Source organism: Diospyros lotus, chromosome 14, assembly GCF_014633365.1.
Source record: "Diospyros lotus cultivar Yz01 chromosome 14, ASM1463336v1, whole genome shotgun sequence".
NCBI lineage: Eukaryota > Viridiplantae > Streptophyta > Magnoliopsida > Ericales > Ebenaceae > Diospyros > Diospyros lotus.
In genome coordinates this window covers 15,236,980-15,257,621 of record NC_068351.1, presented here as the reverse complement: position 1 = coordinate 15,257,621, position 20,642 = coordinate 15,236,980, and the positions used below count along the sequence as shown (strand labels likewise).

General features: G+C 36.0%; 1 protein-coding gene across 1 annotated transcript; it reads left to right on the top strand.

Annotated features, from left to right (window-relative positions):
• Nucleotides 1–15,323: 15,323 nt before the first annotated feature.
• Nucleotides 15,324–18,852, top strand: LOC127790419 (3-epi-6-deoxocathasterone 23-monooxygenase CYP90D1). The gene is made up of 8 exons (XM_052319937.1): nt 15,324–15,814; nt 15,946–16,270; nt 16,372–16,521; nt 16,637–16,888; nt 17,296–17,385; nt 17,497–17,682; nt 17,832–17,962; nt 18,432–18,852. The coding sequence occupies exons 1-8, from the start codon at nt 15,606–15,608 to the stop codon at nt 18,529–18,531; spliced, it is 1,443 nt and encodes a 480-aa protein (XP_052175897.1). The 5' UTR covers nt 15,324–15,605; the 3' UTR covers nt 18,532–18,852.
• The last annotated feature ends 1,790 nt before the right edge of the window (nt 18,853–20,642 follow it).

Here is a 20,642-nt window from a genome sequence, read left to right as displayed (position 1 = left end):
AACTGACATGACATGTGACTTGTGCCCTTAAGCTATCATTGAAATTGAGAGGTTAAAGGAATGAGAAAATGAAGATTGAAAGAAAGGTTTCTGCTTTTTGATTACTTTTGCACTGCACATAGCATCGACCCCCCTCAAGTCCTACAGACCCATCCCACCATTTTAGTGAAGAATATTGAGAACTTTGCTGATACAAATCTTAAGGAATTTTGTTTTGATTTTGACAAAATTCCAAAATGTTCTTACTAGAACAAAACGAAACTAACCACTCTACCAAGGCCTGCCTTAATGCAAACACCTGTAAGAAAAGAAAGGGTTAGTTCTCGTAGTATATTGTCCGACAATCAAGTTAGTAGAAAAAATGAGCAATAAATGTGTAATGAGCACTATGAGTCTCTTGATTTTTCTTGTGGGGATTTTGGTCTTTATATAGATTAAGTGAGTTGAGATACTTAGAATTATCTCCAAGACTTTCAGGTCTAACTATCTTAGGTTGGCAACAAATTCGCTGAGTCAAATTTATCTCCAAGGCTTCTATCAGCTATCTCAGACCGCATTGATAAGGGTCTACTTTTCTAGGATTAGGATCTAGAAATTAGATTTTGCAAGCTTATCCTTTCGATATGGATTGAATGAGGGGCTACATGTCATTTTTTTTATTGCTTGTCAATATGGACATGTGACAATATGAGATTTGTTATTTTCTAAGAGTAGATTAGTAATTTCACCATATCTTCAGAGAGTCCCATCAGTAAGACTACTCACAACTCACTGATTCACGAACGTGCATGAGCTGAAAGGAGAGCCGTATTTAAGCTTTCCCTAACACATAGTTCAAATATATATGGAGGAGCCCTTATATGCAAGTGTTGTGTTGGAAGAAGCAAAAGACCGGCACCATTGGACAGAAGGATATCATAGCAAAAACAAAGGTCACTCAGTTTTCCATGTATTGAAGGGCAATTAGGCATTTGGCTCCATTTACTGATAAAGCAATATAAGATGACAAATTGCTGTTATTTTCCACTTCACTCCCGCAAGCCTTATGTATTTGCTAATAATTAATCATTGTTATTCCTTTCAAGTTTCTCAGTTTGGTGGGTGCAACTTCTGTCACTTTTGTGCAAGCCTTCTGAGAATATGTTCATGGCAGTGTGAAGAAACTAAATAGACAATAATGACAGATGCCCAGCAAGCTAGCTGAAAACACCGGAACCAACAATAATGAAGCCAGTTTGTAAATTATTTTCTCAAGTTATACGCGCGCGCTCACATATATATATAGATATGGAACCAATTACTCGTGATGGGGAATCATAAGAATTTTCTGCTCAGTAGTGTTGTCATAGATTAATTCATCGACTCCAAGACAAACAAAGCAACAATTTCCATGTAGGTGGCAACCAGTTATTGCTGGGTAGCATCCTGAGTGTGAAATCCAAACAGCATGTTAGCAACCATCACCATTCCCAAACATGCAAGAACTAATTAAGTACTTGTTTTCAGTGTTCAGGAATCTGCCAAATTAGGGCACTGCTAGTCTGCTACTGTATCATTTGGTAGCGGTATACAAGCATAACAACAAAAGGGGTCATCAAACCCATGCAAATTTCAACCCACAACCACAAGGCAGTATCTCCAGGCTAAGAATGAGATCATTTTTGGCCCAGCTATATATGGTTAGAATTTGGCTCAAACAAAAGTTGAGTCCAATTAGGGAAGTGGTTTTAGGATGAACTTTCACAGCCTGGTCCACAATTAATTAATTGTATGTATATATAGATGTATATTTGCTAAATTAATTTTATATATTTAATACACCTTAGATACATATATCTTATTATTTTACTTTATATTATCTAGTTATAGCATAAAATCATGACACAGTTTCTTTCCAGAAGAAGGATTGCACTTGCAACTGAATATAAATGAAGAAATAACAATAAATCACTATATTAAGCTAAATAATTTTTGGTTTTTTAGGCGGACTTGAGATAGATTTTGCAATATTTTAATGGGGGGGGGGGCCACGGAAATCAAATTAGCCACAATCCCAAGCTGGGCTGAGTTTGGGCGAGGACAGCCCAATCCTGGCCTGGCCACTGTGATCTCTACTTGTGACCAACAACAATATAACAAGTTATATGCCTTGATTTCTTTTAGACAGAATTAGCTACATAAATTTTAAATTTGTAATTATGTATATTTATAACCATGTCTATTACAAAGAACATCATTGTATTCTATGCCATCTCTGACTCCTTTCTAATCAAATTGCTTTATTTTTCCTCTCCCCCCCTCTCCATCTCTCCAAATTGCCACTGATCAGCAGGTTGAACATAACTTTCAGAAGGCCCATTCATATCATTCATAAACGATGATAATTTAATGGATCAAGCTAATAGAAGAAATATGAACAGCTCATGTAACAGTTAAATTCAGTAGTGGCCGTGCATCTAATTGTTAATTAAATGTAAATTATGACTTTATGACAACAAATAATATATTAAAGACCTTTTCAGTAGACTATTAATTATATAAGAATGTGTCGTGACACATTATCCTTCTTTAATTTCTTGGGTTCTTGTTAGGACGAAATTCTTAGTATGTTATGCATTATTGTGAAGTTGATGTCATTTAAACCTATCTAATTAATTAATTAGATCCCTTAATGAGATTCTCATGTTAATAAATATTCACAAAATGAACTAAAGTTAACATATATGCGTATGAATAATGTTAGTAATCATGATTGATGATTTCGTTAAAAGAAACTAAGGAGATCATGTATCATTGTTTTTTCTGTTTTGCACATCCTTCAATAAAAATACAACACATGATTGATGACACCGCTATTATCATAATTCCTAACATTACTCTATGTGTATTATGCATAATGGAGATAATCCTAGAGAATGATAGAATGATTGCATTTGGTTTCATTATTTAAATTTTTATTATTATGATAATATCATTATTATATAATTAAGGCTAAAGACACATAGAGCCTCTCAACTTTCCTCATTTAACCGATTGGCCCCCTAAACTTGAGAGGGGATTTATTAGTCTCTCAAGTTTCAATTTGGGGCCTATTAGCAGGGGTGTTCAAAAAAATCGGTGCACCGCGAAAATCGGCTAGACCAAATCGAACCAGACCAAACTGGTCGATTTTTTTTTTTTTGCGGTCGGAAATGGTTTGAAGGTTGTCCAAACTACGCAGTTCGCGATTTGGACAGCAAGCGGTTCGGTTTTAAATCGAACTACCCAGAAAATTAAAAAAATTAAATATATATATATATAAAGGTAGCCATAGCCTCGCGCAACCTCCTTCCCACCCACAACCCTAGTCCCTACTCGCAATCTGTAGAGCCCCCTCCCCACCCGCAACCTAATCCCTAATCTCAATCGGCACCCCCCCACCCGCACAACGATAATCGACAGCCCCCTCCCCCACCTGCGCAACTCTAATCGGAGCCCCCTCAGGCCCTCCCCCACCCGCGCAACCCTTCCCCAATTCCCCCCAATCGGAATCATCCGATCGTCGCTGCTGCTGCAACCCTCCAGCTTCCACCGTCTTCCATTCTGCTTTCTCTTTCTCCTCGTCCAAGCACTGCGACTGCAGTCTGAGAAAGAATCTTGCATGAAGAAACTTTCATTAATGGAAAACCGGGTTGCTGTTTACTTTCCTTTGAATTCTCGGCCAGATCTCTCTTTTGCGCAGCCAGTATAGGTGCGGTGGCTCTAAGTTTTCTGGCATTAATACAGTGTGTTTGTTTGTTTGTTGTGGCTATTAATACATCAAAAGCTTGGTTTTAGATTCACTGATGTTGGTTTGTAACAGAGAGGATATCCTGAATCTATGCAATCTAGATCTCATCCTATTTTGTTTTACATCTGAAAACTACTTTTTGTTTTGGGATTAGAAGGAATAAAATAACTAAAAACATAAAAATAAAAATTGCTTAAAAATTCAAAAGCTTGGTCAAATTGTAATCCTTTGGTATTGTCTGGTTCCTCAAAATAGTCATCATGGTGAGTTCTGAAATCTTCAGGAAGAAAAAAATGAATTTTTTGGAGTTGAATCCAAGAGACAAATGTGGTTGGAGATTGTATGTTAAATAGGTTATTTTCAAACCGCGGTAAACCGCACCAATTCAGACCGCATTTTTTATTTGGATTGGTGAGGTTTGGTCGCCAAACCGCACCATGTACACCCCTACCTATTAGACACCTCAAAATGCAGTGGCATGCATGCATTTTTATTTAGTATTAAATTTTATATTAATATAATATATATTAATAAATTATATATAATTATTTTATTATTAGATGTTGATAAATTATATACAATTATTTATCAAAATTTTATATTAATACAATATATATATGTTGATGTTCAACTGATAAATTTTTTTATTATTAGATATTGATAAATTATACACAATTATATATATATTAATACACATATATATAGACACACACACACAGAACATAAAAAAGCGACGACTGATGGAGGCGGAAGTGGCAGACAATGGAAGTGCGGGTGACGGAGGATCTTGATGTGGAAACGACGACGGTTGAATATGGAAGGAGAAGGCAACAGCAAGGAGGAACTGGAGGGAAGCGACAATTGATGAGAATGAGAATGGGTTTAGAGACGGCGGCCAATGGTTGCAGAAGAGTTTGATGCAACAACGGTAAGAACACAAGCTATAGAGAGAGGCGACGACAACGAGGAAGAGTTGAAAAGAGACTACGACTGTAAACACCCCCGCCTGGATATCCTAACCACCCAAACTACCCGAACCAGAGCACCTACGGAAGGGAGAAAGGAATGAAACACAAGACAAAAATACCCTGGCATGCATTGTAGTGGCCCACTACCGGATAGTCCCGCTAGCATAGGATATCCGAAAGGAGGTCATCACAAGTGTGATATAGAACAATAACATACAACACCATAATACTATCCTTAGATAAACTCAGCGGAAGCTAACATAAAGGTTTACAACATCTTAGACCATAGTCTAAACAAAATGAAATACAAGGGCACTAACAAATTTTACAACATAAAATTTTCTCACACTTGCCCTCATCACAAATGCTAACATAGACCATCTAATTTGGAAGGTCTCTGTACACTTCTAACCCTGGGCTTTAGCCCCACTGGGCTCGCCCTCAACCACTGCTCTACTTGTACCTGGAATGACATGAGAGTAAACAAGGTGAGCCACAAGGCTCAGCAAGTGTATTTATAAAGCATGGAGATATAGAATCAAAGGCAGAGATAATCAAGATAGAATAAACAACTCTATGAGGAGATATTAGTATAACGCGACTCATAAGTTCTCGGTTTACATTAATTTCCCATGCCGTGATTATTACATATATTATGCACTCGTTCCCATGCTCATGCATATGCACCAATAGTAGGGAATTTTTTTCTGCATAATTCTCAAGGCTCTCACGGCCTATATATATATATATATCCATTCATGAATATACATGCATCAGGAAAATACATCAACAAATGATAACAATTTGAGCCACGCCTTCTGGGTTGATGGCCACCTCACCCGCGTCAAGCGCTCATAGGATATCCTTTCTCATCCACGGACTTAGCCGTCGCGCAAAATAATAGGTGCGCAAATCAGTATAATCATGCATCACATATGCATATCCCCATTTCATGTCAATCCTCAATGATTAAGAAAAATCTCAAATCATGCTTAACATGCACAATTACATAAATTAAAGTGTGCACTATCTTATGATCACAGGGTAAATTTTAATACATTTATTGACTCATACTTATAGAAATGCCCAAACCAATATTTACGGTATATTTTTACCCCAATGATAATCGCAAGGAATCAAAATTTATACATGCAAGAAACACTAAATCTTGCATGACACTAGACCCTAATGAATAAATGTCATTCCTTAAGAAATGTAGGGTGACACAAAACCCTGTTTAGATTTTTGCAATGTTCAACAAGAAAACGAATTAATATTGCAAGATTTATCGAAATAAGGAAAATAAAACCCTTTTATCCAACAATGAGGGTTATCAAGAATAATTCAAAAAAACAATGGAAGAACTATACAAAAATCATAATTTTAAACGTAGGAAGGATAGACTACATAGGAAGAGTTGAATAACAACATATTTCAGAAATTTCCAGATTTCAAGCATATTTTCAAAAATCCAATCTGGGCTCAATATTTGGTCAAATACCACAAACGATATACCAAATCAAAGCCTAATGAGTCTAGTTTCTGGAACATCAACTGGATTTGAAATCGGAAATAACCACAAGGAGATATTCCACAAAAACCGAAACAAGGCAGAATTTGTAACAGTAATTTACAGAATTCTACATAGAATTCAACAAGGTTGTTATGGGTACAAATCATAACCAAAAATTTCAAATCTTATACCGAATCGAAGCCCATGAAGTCTATTTTATATAAAAATAAATGGATCACAATTTGGATATAACCACAGAGCATTATACCCCAAAAACCGAAGCAAGAACAGATTATTCAAAAACAGAGCAGAAAATTTCCAGATTCTGGGCAAGAATTTACAAGGATACTGTAGGCTCAAAACACAGCCAAAAATTCTAAAAAAATTTACCAAATGAAGATTATCAAGTCTAGTTTATACAGAAACAAACGGACCTTGAATCGGATATAACCACAGAGAGTTATACCCTAAAGAGTACAACAAGGTCAGTTTACTCGAAAGCAGTAAAATTTCCAGATCTTAGCAGGGATTTACAAGGCTATAACATGATCAAATATTAGTCAAAAAATTCGATTCTTGTGTCTAGAATGAAGCTTAAGATGTCTAGTTTACAACCCAACAAACGGATCTCAATTTGGATATAAACACAAGGAGTTATAGACCAAAGAACATAACATGGTCAGTGAATCCGAGAATAAGAATTTAAGAGCAACAACTTAAAAATGAAGGAAACAAGCCTTCTAAGATGGAAACAAGGTTGAAGAACTTGCATTAAAATATAATCAAGAGAAGAAGAACTTACACAATCATAAGGAGAAGAAGAAGAAGAAGATCTTGAATTTGAAACAAGAAGGAAGGGAACTTGCCTTAGATGGTTGCAAATCCAAAGAGATGAAGACACCCCCTTGAAATTGAAAATTCCATAGTCTCCACTTAAAGCTTCAATGAAGAAGAACAATGGAGGAAGAAGAGACAATCGGGAGAGGGAGAAGAAGAAGGGAACAAGAAAGTAAGAAGAAGAAAATGAGGGAAAAAATGTGGGAGACTTGTCTCCCAACTCCTTTCAATCCATCTCCCTTTTAATTTTCTCTAATTTGCCCTTCATACTAACACACACAATTCACATATCTCTTACCCATTTTGGTCATTTTATCATTTTCTTAATCTTTTTTCTTTTTAATTAAGATACCATTCTCTATGCCCATGGCCCAAGCCCAAGTCAAAATATATAGCCCAAGCCCAAGTCAAAATATATGGCCCAATCCAATTTAAGGCCCAATGCACTTTTCTTGAGATTTGGGTTCAACCCAATTCATTTACACTTAAGATTTAATTATTTATCAATGGTCTAATTCAAATAAGGCCCAAACCCATTTAGCCCACAACTTTGAGACTTTTTCACACCAAATATTATTTTCATTAATTTACCCCCATTACCAACTCATATAATATTTTTAACAGTTAATTAATAAAGGCAACAACTCTAATGTGCAAACTAAAATACCCATAACACCTAGACCCACTAACGGGTCGTTACATGCATACATAAGAAATATAACAACGAAAGCAAAACTATATACATGCACGCACATAGGTACCCCGCTAGAACAGCGGTCACGGAGTATATAAAAATATGTATAGACACTTGTGCCAACAAATAAAAGATACAAGAAACAACCCGGAACAGTCAAAAAATGAGAGACAGAAATCCTAACAAAATATCAAAGACAACGGGGCAAGCAAACTGTACTCCCTACCGATACAACTGGCTGCCAGGTGGAACGATCCTCGCCCTCGGACTTGCTTTACCCTTACCTGGAATGATGGAAAGCAAGGTGAGTCGCAAGACTCAGCAAGTTTATAAGAAAATGAAGGTTATACAGTAAATAGAGGAGAAGGTCACCCCAAACACCATCCCACACATACACACAAGCCATGAGACACTAACAACACAACAACATAGTATAAGGAAAACACATACCGGTCCTTGGAGCCCACACAAGACACACGGCACCCAAGTCCCATACCAACCTGTCGCTGCCCTGAAAGGCAACATAAATCTCCACCAAACCTGTGCGCGTTGTCCCGGGTCGGTACTACCGTCACCCTTGTGTCCATGTCGGTACTCCCGACACCCGAGCCATAGGCTCCCTCAGAATGGTCCTCTCGTCCGAGAACTAATAACTACCAGTAACCATGCAATGCACATAAAGATGTAATGGCGTAGTGAGCATCAACGTGATACACTGGCGCCCATACATCCAGGCATCAAGCCATGCTCCGCTCACATAGTAAACCACACGCGATGCATATGCCCGTGCTAGATGCAACATAACCAAGCTAGAATGTCCGTGTCCAAGCATAACCAGATCATGAAAACCCCAACATGCAGCCCGTACCCATGTGCACACCAAACCATGCAATAAGAATAAAATGTAACCAATCATGCTATAACCACATAACGGCAGAGCTGATCAGTAGTGCCTGGCACCGGTCAACGGTCAGTGACTAGGAGTGTCCAGCCGACGGCCTAAAAAAAACCGTACAACAGTCACTCCAACGTCACCGAACAGCCGACTCTTGCCCCCACTGCCCAACCGCTCTAGCCTATGAACAACCAAAATCCATAATAATACCCGAACAACTAAGAACCTATCCCCGGGTGAGTACGGCATCATTCCCACAGGCATGGGGGTGGTACAAACCCTCGTAAGCAACCAACAAATAAAATCCACAAGGCTGGTTTAATAAATTAAATTTTAAAGTAAACCATTCTAAATTCCATATCGATTAACGACCAAAACAAATGAAGAGAGGTCAAATAAATTGACAACGAAAGGAACGTTGTAGAGGGTATAAAGAACTTGCATTTACGAAGATATCCTTAAGCTTGTTTTGACCCAACACGGTAAAAATTATACAAACTATAACACCCCAATAATTTGTCAAAATTAATAAAATTGGGCTCTAAATGAAATTTCAACCGTACAGAATATAGTACTCAGCTCTCTGAATTACCTAGTATTCTCAGATTGCGGTTAAAAGTGAGATTTTCTATAAAAAAAAACTCAATTTCCTTTGATTTTTCGTTGTTGCGGGTGCTGCTGCTTCTGCCCAATTTCTCCTCTGATTTTGCTTTAAAATTAAGCATTTAATGAGTATTGAGCACTATTAATAGGGCTATTAAAACGTTGGACATTTTTGCTTAATTTAAAAGGAGCAACAAAACTTGGTGGAGGGGCAGCCACGTTGCTACCTCCACCTTCCTCCATATGGCATCATTGGCGCCTTCTCAAGTGCTGGAAAAATGATTTTCTAGCCAAAAATTAGCAAACAACAAGCAGCCCCCTCCCCCCAAAAGCTTGATCCCACGCCAGCCAGCACACCTTGCGTGCGCCTGGCTTCCCAGCCAACTCCTGCCTTATTTAATTTTATGTTACCCCTTAAACTTAAATGTTAACTTAAGCTTGCTATGCAAATGGGCACTCCAGCACCTCACGCCCCCTTCAATACATTCCCACAACTATATTTCACCTCTCAATTTCCTTTTACATCCCATAATATGTATATTAACTATGGTTAAATTATTCTTATACTTATTATTATTACTAATATCAACAAAATATATTAATATCCCATTTAAAGTAAATTAACACACTAACTAATAATTAAATTAAATTACGATTTACGGTTGTTACAGCGACAGTGAAAGTAATGAGATAGAGGAGATGATAATTTTAAAAATTAAAAAATTATGTGAGGAAAAAATTGGAAAGACCCTTTCACCTTTCATGCTCCTCAATTACGCGTTATTTCACGCACATTGCTTACTGAACCATAAGGGGAATGATAGATCCTTAATTAATGCTTAGTTTGGCAAAGCGATTTGACTGATTATAAGTTATATCAACAGCTTATAAGCTGTTAAAAAAAGTTAGTGAGCTGTTTGGGTGCACCTCACCAGCATTTAAGCTATGTAGCTTAAACACTATTAGTATAGTGTTTTGAAAAAGCTATTGGGAGATAGCTTTTGCAAAAAATTGCTTATTTAAAAGTTGAGTTAACCAAGTAGCTTACCATTTTATCCCTATCTTTTTGTTAATTTTTAGTCATACCCTTTTGTTAAACTCAAGTGTAAGTAAATACGATTTTGATGATGACAAAAATATTTATATGATATAAATATATTTCTTTCTCATATAAAAAGTAAATTTATTTTGAATTAAAAGTGGATACAAAGAGTAAATTTATTTTAAATTAAAGGTGGATTGTCTTTAAATATGTTTCTTGCTTTGATCATTTATGTCTCAAAAGTTTATGTTTAAATTTTCATTTATTGATAAATACATTTCTTACATATATAAAAAATATATTTATTTTGAATTAAAGGAGAATTATTTTTAGACATGTTTTCTCTTTTTCATACAAAAAGTAAATTTATTTTAAATTAAAAAGAATTGGTTTTAGACATGTTTTCTCTTACTTATACAAAAAAATAAATATATTTTAAATTAAAGGAGAATTGTTTTTAGACATGTTTTCTTATTTTAATTATTTATGTCTCAAAAACTTATATTTGAATTTTCAAATCTTGAATTAAAAAATAAATTTAATTCAAAATAAATTTAAATTTTCAAATCTTGATTTCTCATGTAAAAAGTAAATTTATTTTAAATTAAAGGTGAAACATGTTTTCTAATTGTTCAAGAAAGCCTAAATATTTTTTGAATTTCAAATTTTATATTAACCTTTTTCTTTAATGGCTAGTGTGTTTGGAAGATGTATATATATAGGGTTAGTATGGAGGCTCAAGGTAGAACAAACTTAATAGAGCATTCAAATAAGAGTGAGAAAGTTAAAAGTGCTGGAAGTGTAATGGCTGATGAAATTCTCAATCGTTGGTGATTTGTTTGTAATTGTCTCAGGTTATAAATTTGTTATTTTTACTCACTTGTTGTGTGAGGGGATTGTATTTGCAAGTAGTGTACTAGTAATTCTTGCTTAGACAAGAGATTGTATGTTGGTTCTAACTCCAATTAAAAGATAGTGTTAATTTTTCTCATTAGAATCTCAAGCTAAGTCTTGAGAGAGATGAATAGGCTCTTTAGAGTTGAACCTCTATAAATTTCTCTTATTCTACGTGGTTGTGTGATTTTACTGTTTTCATTTCTACTACAATCACCATATATTAAGATTACAAATTTAAGAGTTTTCAAAAAAGATAAAATTATTAATTTTTGAAAAACTCAATTCACCCCCCTCTTGGGTATTTTTCTTGACAACACTTTTTATCTTCTACCTCTGCCTCTCGTCGCTTTCTTCTTCAGCTCTTCCGACTACCACAGTTGGCCATTGCAGTCGCCCTCACCCGTTGCTTCCAGTCAACAATCGACCCTATCCACAACGAAAGTCGCCTTCGCCCCCACCGCTGCTCCCATCGTCGTAGGTCGTCCTTCGTCCCACTGCTACTCCCATTGTTGGAGGCCACCGTTGGCCGTCGCCCCATCAAGCGTTGCCCATCGCCATTCTACTTCGCCTCCTATCCTCCCCGTTGCTGCTTGTGCGTATGTATATAGATATGTATGTGTATATATATAACACAATAATATCTAATAATATATTATTATTATATAATATGTATAATAATATTATATTAATATATTTTTAATAATTATGTATAATTTATCAATATTTAATAATAAAATTTTATATCATTCAATAACATGTTTATTTTCGTCTTTTTATCAAGTTGTAATAGCTTATCAGCTCTTTCAATTCAAACACATAACTACTAACTATTAGTTTAAAAACATATTTATTCAAATATATTATCAATTTAAATGCTACCCAACTTAAGTACTATAACTAGCTTAAATATTATCCAATTTAAAAACTTTAAAAAAAAAATAAATAGCCAAACTAGCCCTAAAAGTTAAGGTGTGTAATAGGCCTAAATTGAAACTCGAGGAGGCTAACAGGTCCCTCAAGTTCAAGGGGCCAATCAGTTAAAACGGGAAAATTTGAGGGCGCTGCATGTGTGTCTTTAGCCTATAATTAATAAACAGAGATAATGAGAAGTGACGCAGTTGGAACCGAGACCAAAAGCCAGTGGAGAGAAACACACAAAAAAGGAAAAAGGAATTCAACATTCATTAATTTAATGGTTGGAGAGATGCATGCCATATGGTTGGTAGGATCATTCATTGCCCTTCAATCATATAATTTTTTTAAGTTTTATATAATATCGCTATGTGTTCTGTCCCAATGCCTCATATTTTATATTTAATTATAAGTATGAAATTATAAATTTATATTTTTTATTTTTTAATATAAACAGTTTTAATTATTTTATATATATATATATATAAACCCTCTATCAAGCCTTATTAATATAAGTGAATTGGTTATATAAATTTTAATTTATCAAATATTTTATAATGATATATTATATAAAATTCTTATAATTCATATTATACACTTGGGTAACATTTGTTAAAATTAGTAAGATAAGATTGAAATAATTTCTATAATCAAGATAAGATTGGAAAGTATTTCAAGATTTTTATTAAACTATTTGTTAAATTTTTTAAAATACATTGAAAGAGCATGGGTTATTTTTTCTTATTTATAAAATTCAAAAAATGAAAAGGATATATTTATGTAAACAAATCCAAATAAAAAGTCGCGTGATTTTTTTTTCAAAAATTATCAAATAAATTTAACAAATATAATGAAAATTACTTTTGTATAAAATGTTTTCCATATTCTATTTTTTTAAGTCCATATTTTAATTAATGAACACTACTTTAGAAGTTTTCTATTAATTTTTATTATATAACTCTAGTTGTTCTATTAACTCTAGTCAGAATTGAGAGCTTCTATCAATCTTTTTTTTTTTTTTTCTTCATCTTTATAAATATCACTTTAACCGAGGGCCGACATTGGCCTATGCCTTAAGGGGGGGCCCAAAAAATTTTCACAGGTCACCAACCCTGTTTCCTTAAAGAATGACACTAATGGCCAATAGTCATCGGCCCTTAAAAAATTTTCAAAGGCTATCGATTGATAATTGTCGACGGCCTCAAAAATAAGGGACCCAAAAAAATTTGCAGAGGGCGTCGCCCTTGCCTAGAAGGATTGAATGAGGCCATCGACGATTGACTAATCGACCACTTTGGAGCCAAGACTAAGAGAAGGCAGAGCCAAGGAGGAGACAACAAGACGTCGACCAAACCGACCAATAGAGACCAAAGGAGAGAGAGCATGCATCAGTGCCCCTCCTAACACGTTGGCCCTGGGCCCCTAAACTAGCTATCGCCTAGAGCCCCACAACCCCTTGAGCCAACCTTACTTTGACCTCGTAAAGAATGACATTCTTTTTAGTTCTACTATTATTAATTTGCATACATATCTCTAGTAACATTATTTTCTTTGTTACATCAATATGTTACATTATAATGTCCACCATTTTATGCCCTTCAAAATCGATCTTGCAATCGTTCTATAAAATTATCCTTTTTAACGCTATTTTCTATTTGACCCACCTTACATTTAATTTCATGAATAACATCTTCATTAATCTCTTATATTTAAATAATTAATTTAAAATATCTAAAGTGATATTTTCCACCATCTATATATTAAAACTTCAATCTTCTCCACTTCAAACCTTTTTTAGATCTTAAAATATCTTGCCACCTTTATGAAATTTTAATTTTGAAAAGAACAAGCAATTATAAAGCCCGAGCTCGAAGAAAAAGAGATTATATTTTTAGCATATATATATATATATATATTTGTAAACATTACATATTGCTGCATGCATACAGATATGAACTAACATCATGATCCTCTTTTGCAAAGATGCTAAGGATGGAAGGTAACGTATACGGATAAGACTAAAAGACTTTTATCGCAACGACGTCTCAGTAAAAGTACAAAGATTTTTTATGAGAATAATGTTATCTATACGGATAGAGTTTTTATAGATGGATTTTTAGGAATTTAAATGATTATTTTGTCCCTTCTTCTGTAATCACAATGACTATTTTATCTCTTTCCCTCCTCTCTCTCTCTATCTCCCCTCCTTTTTTCCTCCTCCACCGCCTCTACAGCTTTTCTCTCGCCGCCCACCAGTGCCTCGCCCTCGCCAGCCGCTATCTCGCACTTGTCGCTCGCCGCTCGCCCTGTATTAAAACTATATTAAATGGCTTTCTTTCATGTATTTCAATTCATGTGGTCGGAATTGTTCATGATCTATTGAAAGAATTGACTTTGTTTTAGTTGCTTTTATTATATGATGATGATCGTTGTATTTAGATCCTATAATAATAATAATAATATACAATCAATTAAATCTTTATTTCGTAACGCTTTTAATTAACTAGGTTACCTTTCTTTATCATTTTACTTGGAAAAAATAAAAATACTGGTACTAGCGAATATAAAATGATATAATATGAGACGGTACGGTAGAATAATGGATGGGATTGACAGGAACGTGGAGGGTTGGGAGAGTGCGGGGATTGGCCGATGGTTTCGGTGGGGGAGGAGAGAGAGGGACAAGACAAAATTTAAAGGGGAGAGAGGAGAGAGGAGAGAGAGAGAGAGAGCATATAATATAATATAATATAATAATATCATATGTATGACGGTGAGGAGGTGAGTGGGGGGCAACTGTGCTAGATTTTATTCATATCCTCACATGAACGCACGAGGCCCCCCAGCAGCCCCTGCCGCTGCCCCTGCGCCTGACCACTTATCTCTTCTCTATTTACTCTTTGAACTCAGACGTACGGTACAAAGACGACAACCACACAAAATCTAAACTGATAACACAAACTGAAACTCAAACTCAAAATGAAAAATTTGAGTGGCTAGCTAGCACAATTAGGTACTAGTAGACTGAATGAATGAATGGTCTTTCCATGGTTTTACTTTTGACCTTTTCCAAACGCGGCTGCCACTTTTTGGAACAAAAAAGAGATCCCACCCACACCCACCCAGTTTACCATAACTTTGGTGGTGAAAAAGGTCATGGGTCATGAATATGTATGAGGTGAGTCCCGACCTTAATATAAATATCTAACATGTTTTAAAATACCCAGTACAAAATGTCTTGAAGAGCATTTTGGATATGGTTTGATAGATATGTACCAGCAGTAGTACTATTAATTAACACACCCGCCCGCCCCTCTTCCTTCTTTATCTCTCTCTCTCTTTCTCTCTCTCCTTACACTCGTGCGCATCCGCATCTCATGCACATTCCTTCCTCATTCACTCACTCCCCCCGCATTCACGTATAAAGTTTAGCACTAATTAAGCTCTCAGTACCAGAAGCTTAATTATCACAGCAATGGATGATTTTTGGTGGCTTCTGCTTGCCACTTCAATCACCTCCTTCGCCGCCCTGTTCTGTACAATAACTAGAAGAAGAAGTAGTTTGCCAAGTCCACTTATTCCTTCCGGCTCTCTCGGCTGGCCTCTCGCCGGCGAGACCTTCCACTTCATCTCCTCCGCCTGCTCTCCCCGCCCAGAAACCTTCGTTGACAAACGCCGCCTCATGTAAGTCCTAACTCCTAACACAAAACTCAAATTCCAAGACCTCAAGCTCAGTCTCTGTGGGTAACGCTACCTGACAAGTCCAAACATCAGGCACCTAGCTAGATAAGTAAAGTTGTTTGTTTGGGATGTAGGTACGGGAAGGTGTTCAAGTCGCACTTGTTCGGGAGCCCCACAATCGTGTCAACGGACGCCGAAGTGAGCCGATTCGTCCTGCAGAGCGACGCCAAGACCTTCGTGCCGTCGTACCCGAAATCTCTCACCGAGCTGATGGGCAAATCCTCCATCCTGCTCATCAATGGCGGCTTGCACCGCCGGATCCACGGCCTCATCGCCGCCTTCTTCAAGTCTCCGCTTCTCAAGGCTCAAATCACCGCCGACATGAGCAATTTCCTGCTCCGATCAATGGCCAATTGGCCCGATGATCGGCCCATATTCATCCAAGACGAAGCCAAAAACGTAGGGCTAGCTAGCTCTTTGAATATTTATCATCATCATCATCATCATATAGAGTTTTCACGTAATATTGTTAGTCTACAATTTATGTGTGTTTGTCGTAGATTGCCTTTCAAGTACTGGTGAAGGCATTGATAAGTGTTGATCCCGGCGATGAGATGGAAATTTTGAAGAAACAGTTTCAAGAATTCATATCAGGACTCATGTCGATTCCCATTAACGTACCTGGAAGTAAACTCCACAGATCACTACAGGTAAGTGGGTAGAAATAAATAAAAAGCTAGCATTCATGTAGCTGAGTTGGAGTAAGTAGGAGGATAAAAGCTTGGCATATATATGGTGATTTGTGAAGCCGGGTTTTAATTTCAGGCGAAGAAGAAAATGGTGGAGCTGATACAGAGAATCATCGGGGCTAGAAGGAAATCCAGAGGCGTCTGGGAAGTTCCAAAAGACGTGGTGGATGTGTTGCTCCGCCATACAAGTGAAGAAGAGCTGAAGGACGAATTGATATCAGATAACATGATCGATTTGATGATTCCCGGAGAGGATTCGGTGCCGGTTCTTATAACACTCGCCGTAAAATACCTCTCTGATTGCCCCGCAGCTCTCCGGCAACTAGAAGTATGCCATCATAATTTCGTTCCATCCCTTTCTTAATTAGTTTTCATTTTCCTGGAAAACTAAACGAGATATTCCCTGGTGCCGGTCTGCATGAACTGTACTTATGTTATTTTGTCCCGTACGACTCACTTCATTTTCTTGGCCAGTGTTGGATTCTCCTTGTCCCATAGAATCTTTACGAGTAAAATATTAGCAGAATAAATATCTTGGAACAGACCCATCGATCATTAGGATTATGATTTGTCTTAACTGCTAATTAATTATTAATTAACAGCTTGCCACCCACCTGATCGATTTGGTTAGGATCATGAGGCTGAGGCTCAATCGATGACGATTATTTTAACTTGAATATATATAGTTTTAATTTCTTAATTAATTAGTTGTGCTCATGATGATAATTCTCTCAGGATGAGAACTTGAAGATGAAGAGATTGAAAGATGAGCTTGGAGAGCCATTAAGTTGGGGCGATTACTTATCCCTCCCATTCACTCAAACAGTAAGCTGTATATACTATCATTTCTTCATTAATTCACAATTAAACACTAATTAATTATGAAAGTTGAAATTTATAAATTATTAATGTATTGTGAATTAATTAAACAAGCAGGTGATTACGGAGACATTGAGAATGGGAAATATTATAGTAGGGGTGATGAGAAAGGCCATGAAAGATGTGGAGATAAAGGGGTATCTGATCCCAAAAGGATGGTGTGTTTTCACCTATTTTCGTTCGGTTCATCTCGACGAAAACCTCTTCGACCGGCCTTGCCAGTTCGATCCATGGAGATGGCAAGTAAGATCAATCACATTATAATTAATTAATTTGAAGAGTTTGATTTGTTTTAATTCTTCTAATTTCGAATGCTAGCTGGGGCAAATTAATTAATTGTTTTTATTTTGAGCTTTTTGTGTTAATTCAATGGAAATAATAACCTCACACAGGACAGAGAGATGAGCAGCAGCTGCAACAGCTTCTTCACTCCATTTGGAGGCGGACGAAGGTTGTGCCCCGGGCTCGACGTGGCCAGGCTTGAAGCCTCCATCTTCCTCCACCATTTTGTTACTCAATTCAGGTAATATATATATATACATACGCACATACATACACGCGCGTGCGTCAAAATCTGTGTGTGAACTTGCCCACGTAGGGATTTAAATCTTATTATAATTACAAAGTCCTTGCAGGTTTGCAGTACAAATAAACTTTTACGAAAAAGATAATAGATTTAGAGACTTAACATACCCACCTGGCGGAATATATATATATATATAGATAGATAGATAGATAGATAGATAGATAGATAGGTGTGACAATCTCATAGTAAAGTTAAATATCATTATTTATTTCACTGGTAGGAAAATGCATGAATCATGCAAATCTTCTAAAATGGACCAAAACACAAATGATGAACAGTACTATGCTCGTACAAGCTTAGACAAAAAGAACAAAACGACCCAACTTCAGATAGAATAATAATTGACATCAATTGGTTGTTAAAATGACGAAAACTTTTCATAAAGTTAATTGTTTGTCACATGCAGATGGGTGGCTGAGGCAGATTCAGTTGTGAACTTCCCAACGGTGAGAATGAAGAAGGGAATGCCAGTTTGGGTCAAAAGAAGAGGAGAAGTGTGTCTGTGAAGAGAGAGAGAGAGAGAGAGAGAGAGATGCCTTTTGCCTGCAGAAGAGGAAATAATTAGCTTTAATTTATTTAGAGGGGAGGGGGGAATTCATTACAAATGGTTGCAGACAAACCCAACCAACTGGAAGAAAGAATGACAGATAGATTTTAAAGAAATTAGAAAGGTTGGCATGCATCACCCCCACACGTGTGGGAGTGCCATGCCATCAGACAATGACACATTTTGTCCTACTTTCTCATCTCTATCCCTATTAACCAATAAAATGTTATTATATATGTATGTGGGTGTGTATTCTCTTCTTCATAATAAGTTCGTATCAAATTAAGTACTAATTAATGCGATAGTGACATTTTTATAATTTTTATTCAGAATTATTAGACATGTTGGTAATATACATACATATAATATCACGGACTTGAAAGTTTTAGTTGAAATTAATTATATACAGTATTAACTAACTAATATACTTAATATTTCTTCTTCAGTAGAGTATGGATTGATGTGGGATTAATTGGGTTATATAAAAAATGTTACTTTTCAATCCGATCCAAGTTAATCTCATAATATTTTGTTACTTGATATATAAATCTTAAAATTTATAAGACAAATTAAATTAAACAATATATCTCATATTTGTTTAATAATAAACCATCAAATATAAAATTTTGTCGTGATATATACATATATATATATAATGTACACCCTAAAACCCACCAGCTAGCATGTTTTCCCCATGAGATTTTAACTAGCTAGGTCGCCTTCTTTCCACTCTCTGGATTTCCTTTTTCTCTTTTCATCCTTTCGTGTACAGAAGCAAGCAAGAAAAGGGTTAGCGATGGAGCTTGTTTTGTTAGGTAGTGGGCATATATATATATATATACAGAGAGAGAGAGAGAGAGAGAGAGAGAGAGAGATGAATGATGAATGATAATTGTGTTTATGATATATAATGGGTCCCAAACACATTATTGAGAGAACAAAACTTTTAGTCTGTCATTATGGATATATAGAGGGGGGGGGGGGGGGGGGGGGGGGGGGGGGGGGCCCAACTCACCAATAACCCACGAGAGCCCATCACACCTTTCTAATCATCTCTTGAGATTTTCAGTCACCAAAAAGAAAGGAAAAAAAAAAAAACAAGACGTATCATCGCATGCATGGTTTGTTAGGACATAATTAATAATTCGAATGTCACGGACTTAATATTGGAGTACTTGCATTACTACTTAAGTTTGATAGCTTAAATTTTGTCTTAATCTTTTCATAACATATGTTTTGTTAGAATGAGATAACAATAAATAAGAAGATTCATGATTTTTTTTTCAAAAATGTGACTGTAGTGGATGTGATTAAGAAAATTCTTACCTAAATATATGGATTGGGATTAAGAGTGCTACACTTTTCTAATTAAGTACCCCTTTCAAATAAGATTATCCCCCACATACACCTACCCACGAATATAAATGATCACATACGTTTAAAAAATTCTCTTTATACGTCTAAACATGTCCAAAATGTTGGCTCCTATAATCTCCTTCCTTTTCTCCCCTTATAACCTCATTCCTTGTTGGGTAACGATAGCCCTTCTTCTATATATATATATATATATATATATTCTTTTGGAGTCTTTTCTCCCTTCAATTTCTCTCATTCGACTTTCATTCTCTGCACCTCCACCCTTAGAACTCTCTCCAAAATCGCTTTCTCTCTCTAGAATACAATCATTCTACAAATAAGCTGAAGTAAACATTGTGTCCACTGTCTCTCCAAGCTTCATGTACACCTTACCTTCATTTCACGAGGAATGCGATAAAATCTCAGCCTTTGGGTTAGAAAAAGGCATTTTGTCTTTTGACACAATTCTAAATTATCTCTCAATGTTTCATTAATTGCAAATTTAATATTGAGGGGTATAATTATAATTCTCAATGCTTCTCAACATCTATTTGATAGAAAAGAGGTCAACTAATCTTTATGACATGAAAGTATGGGTGTGCAAAAATTTGGTTTAATCGAAATAACCAAATCGAACCAACCAAAATTATCGGTTTGATTCGATTTTTGTGAAAATTCTGTTCGATTTGATTTTTTTTTAGAAATTTCATTTTT

Bases quoted from the DNA above. Each gene is read 5' to 3' on its own strand.
- LOC127790419 (XM_052319937.1), top strand. From the start codon at position 15,606: ATGGATGATTTTTGGTGGCTTCTGCTTGCCACTTCAATCACCTCCTTC. The intron at 16,522-16,636 runs GTAAGTGGGTAG...TTTTAATTTCAG, and splicing joins AACTCCACAGATCACTACAG to GCGAAGAAGAAAATGGTGGA. The intron at 17,386-17,496 runs GTAAGCTGTATA...TTAAACAAGCAG, and splicing joins CCCTCCCATTCACTCAAACA to GTGATTACGGAGACATTGAG.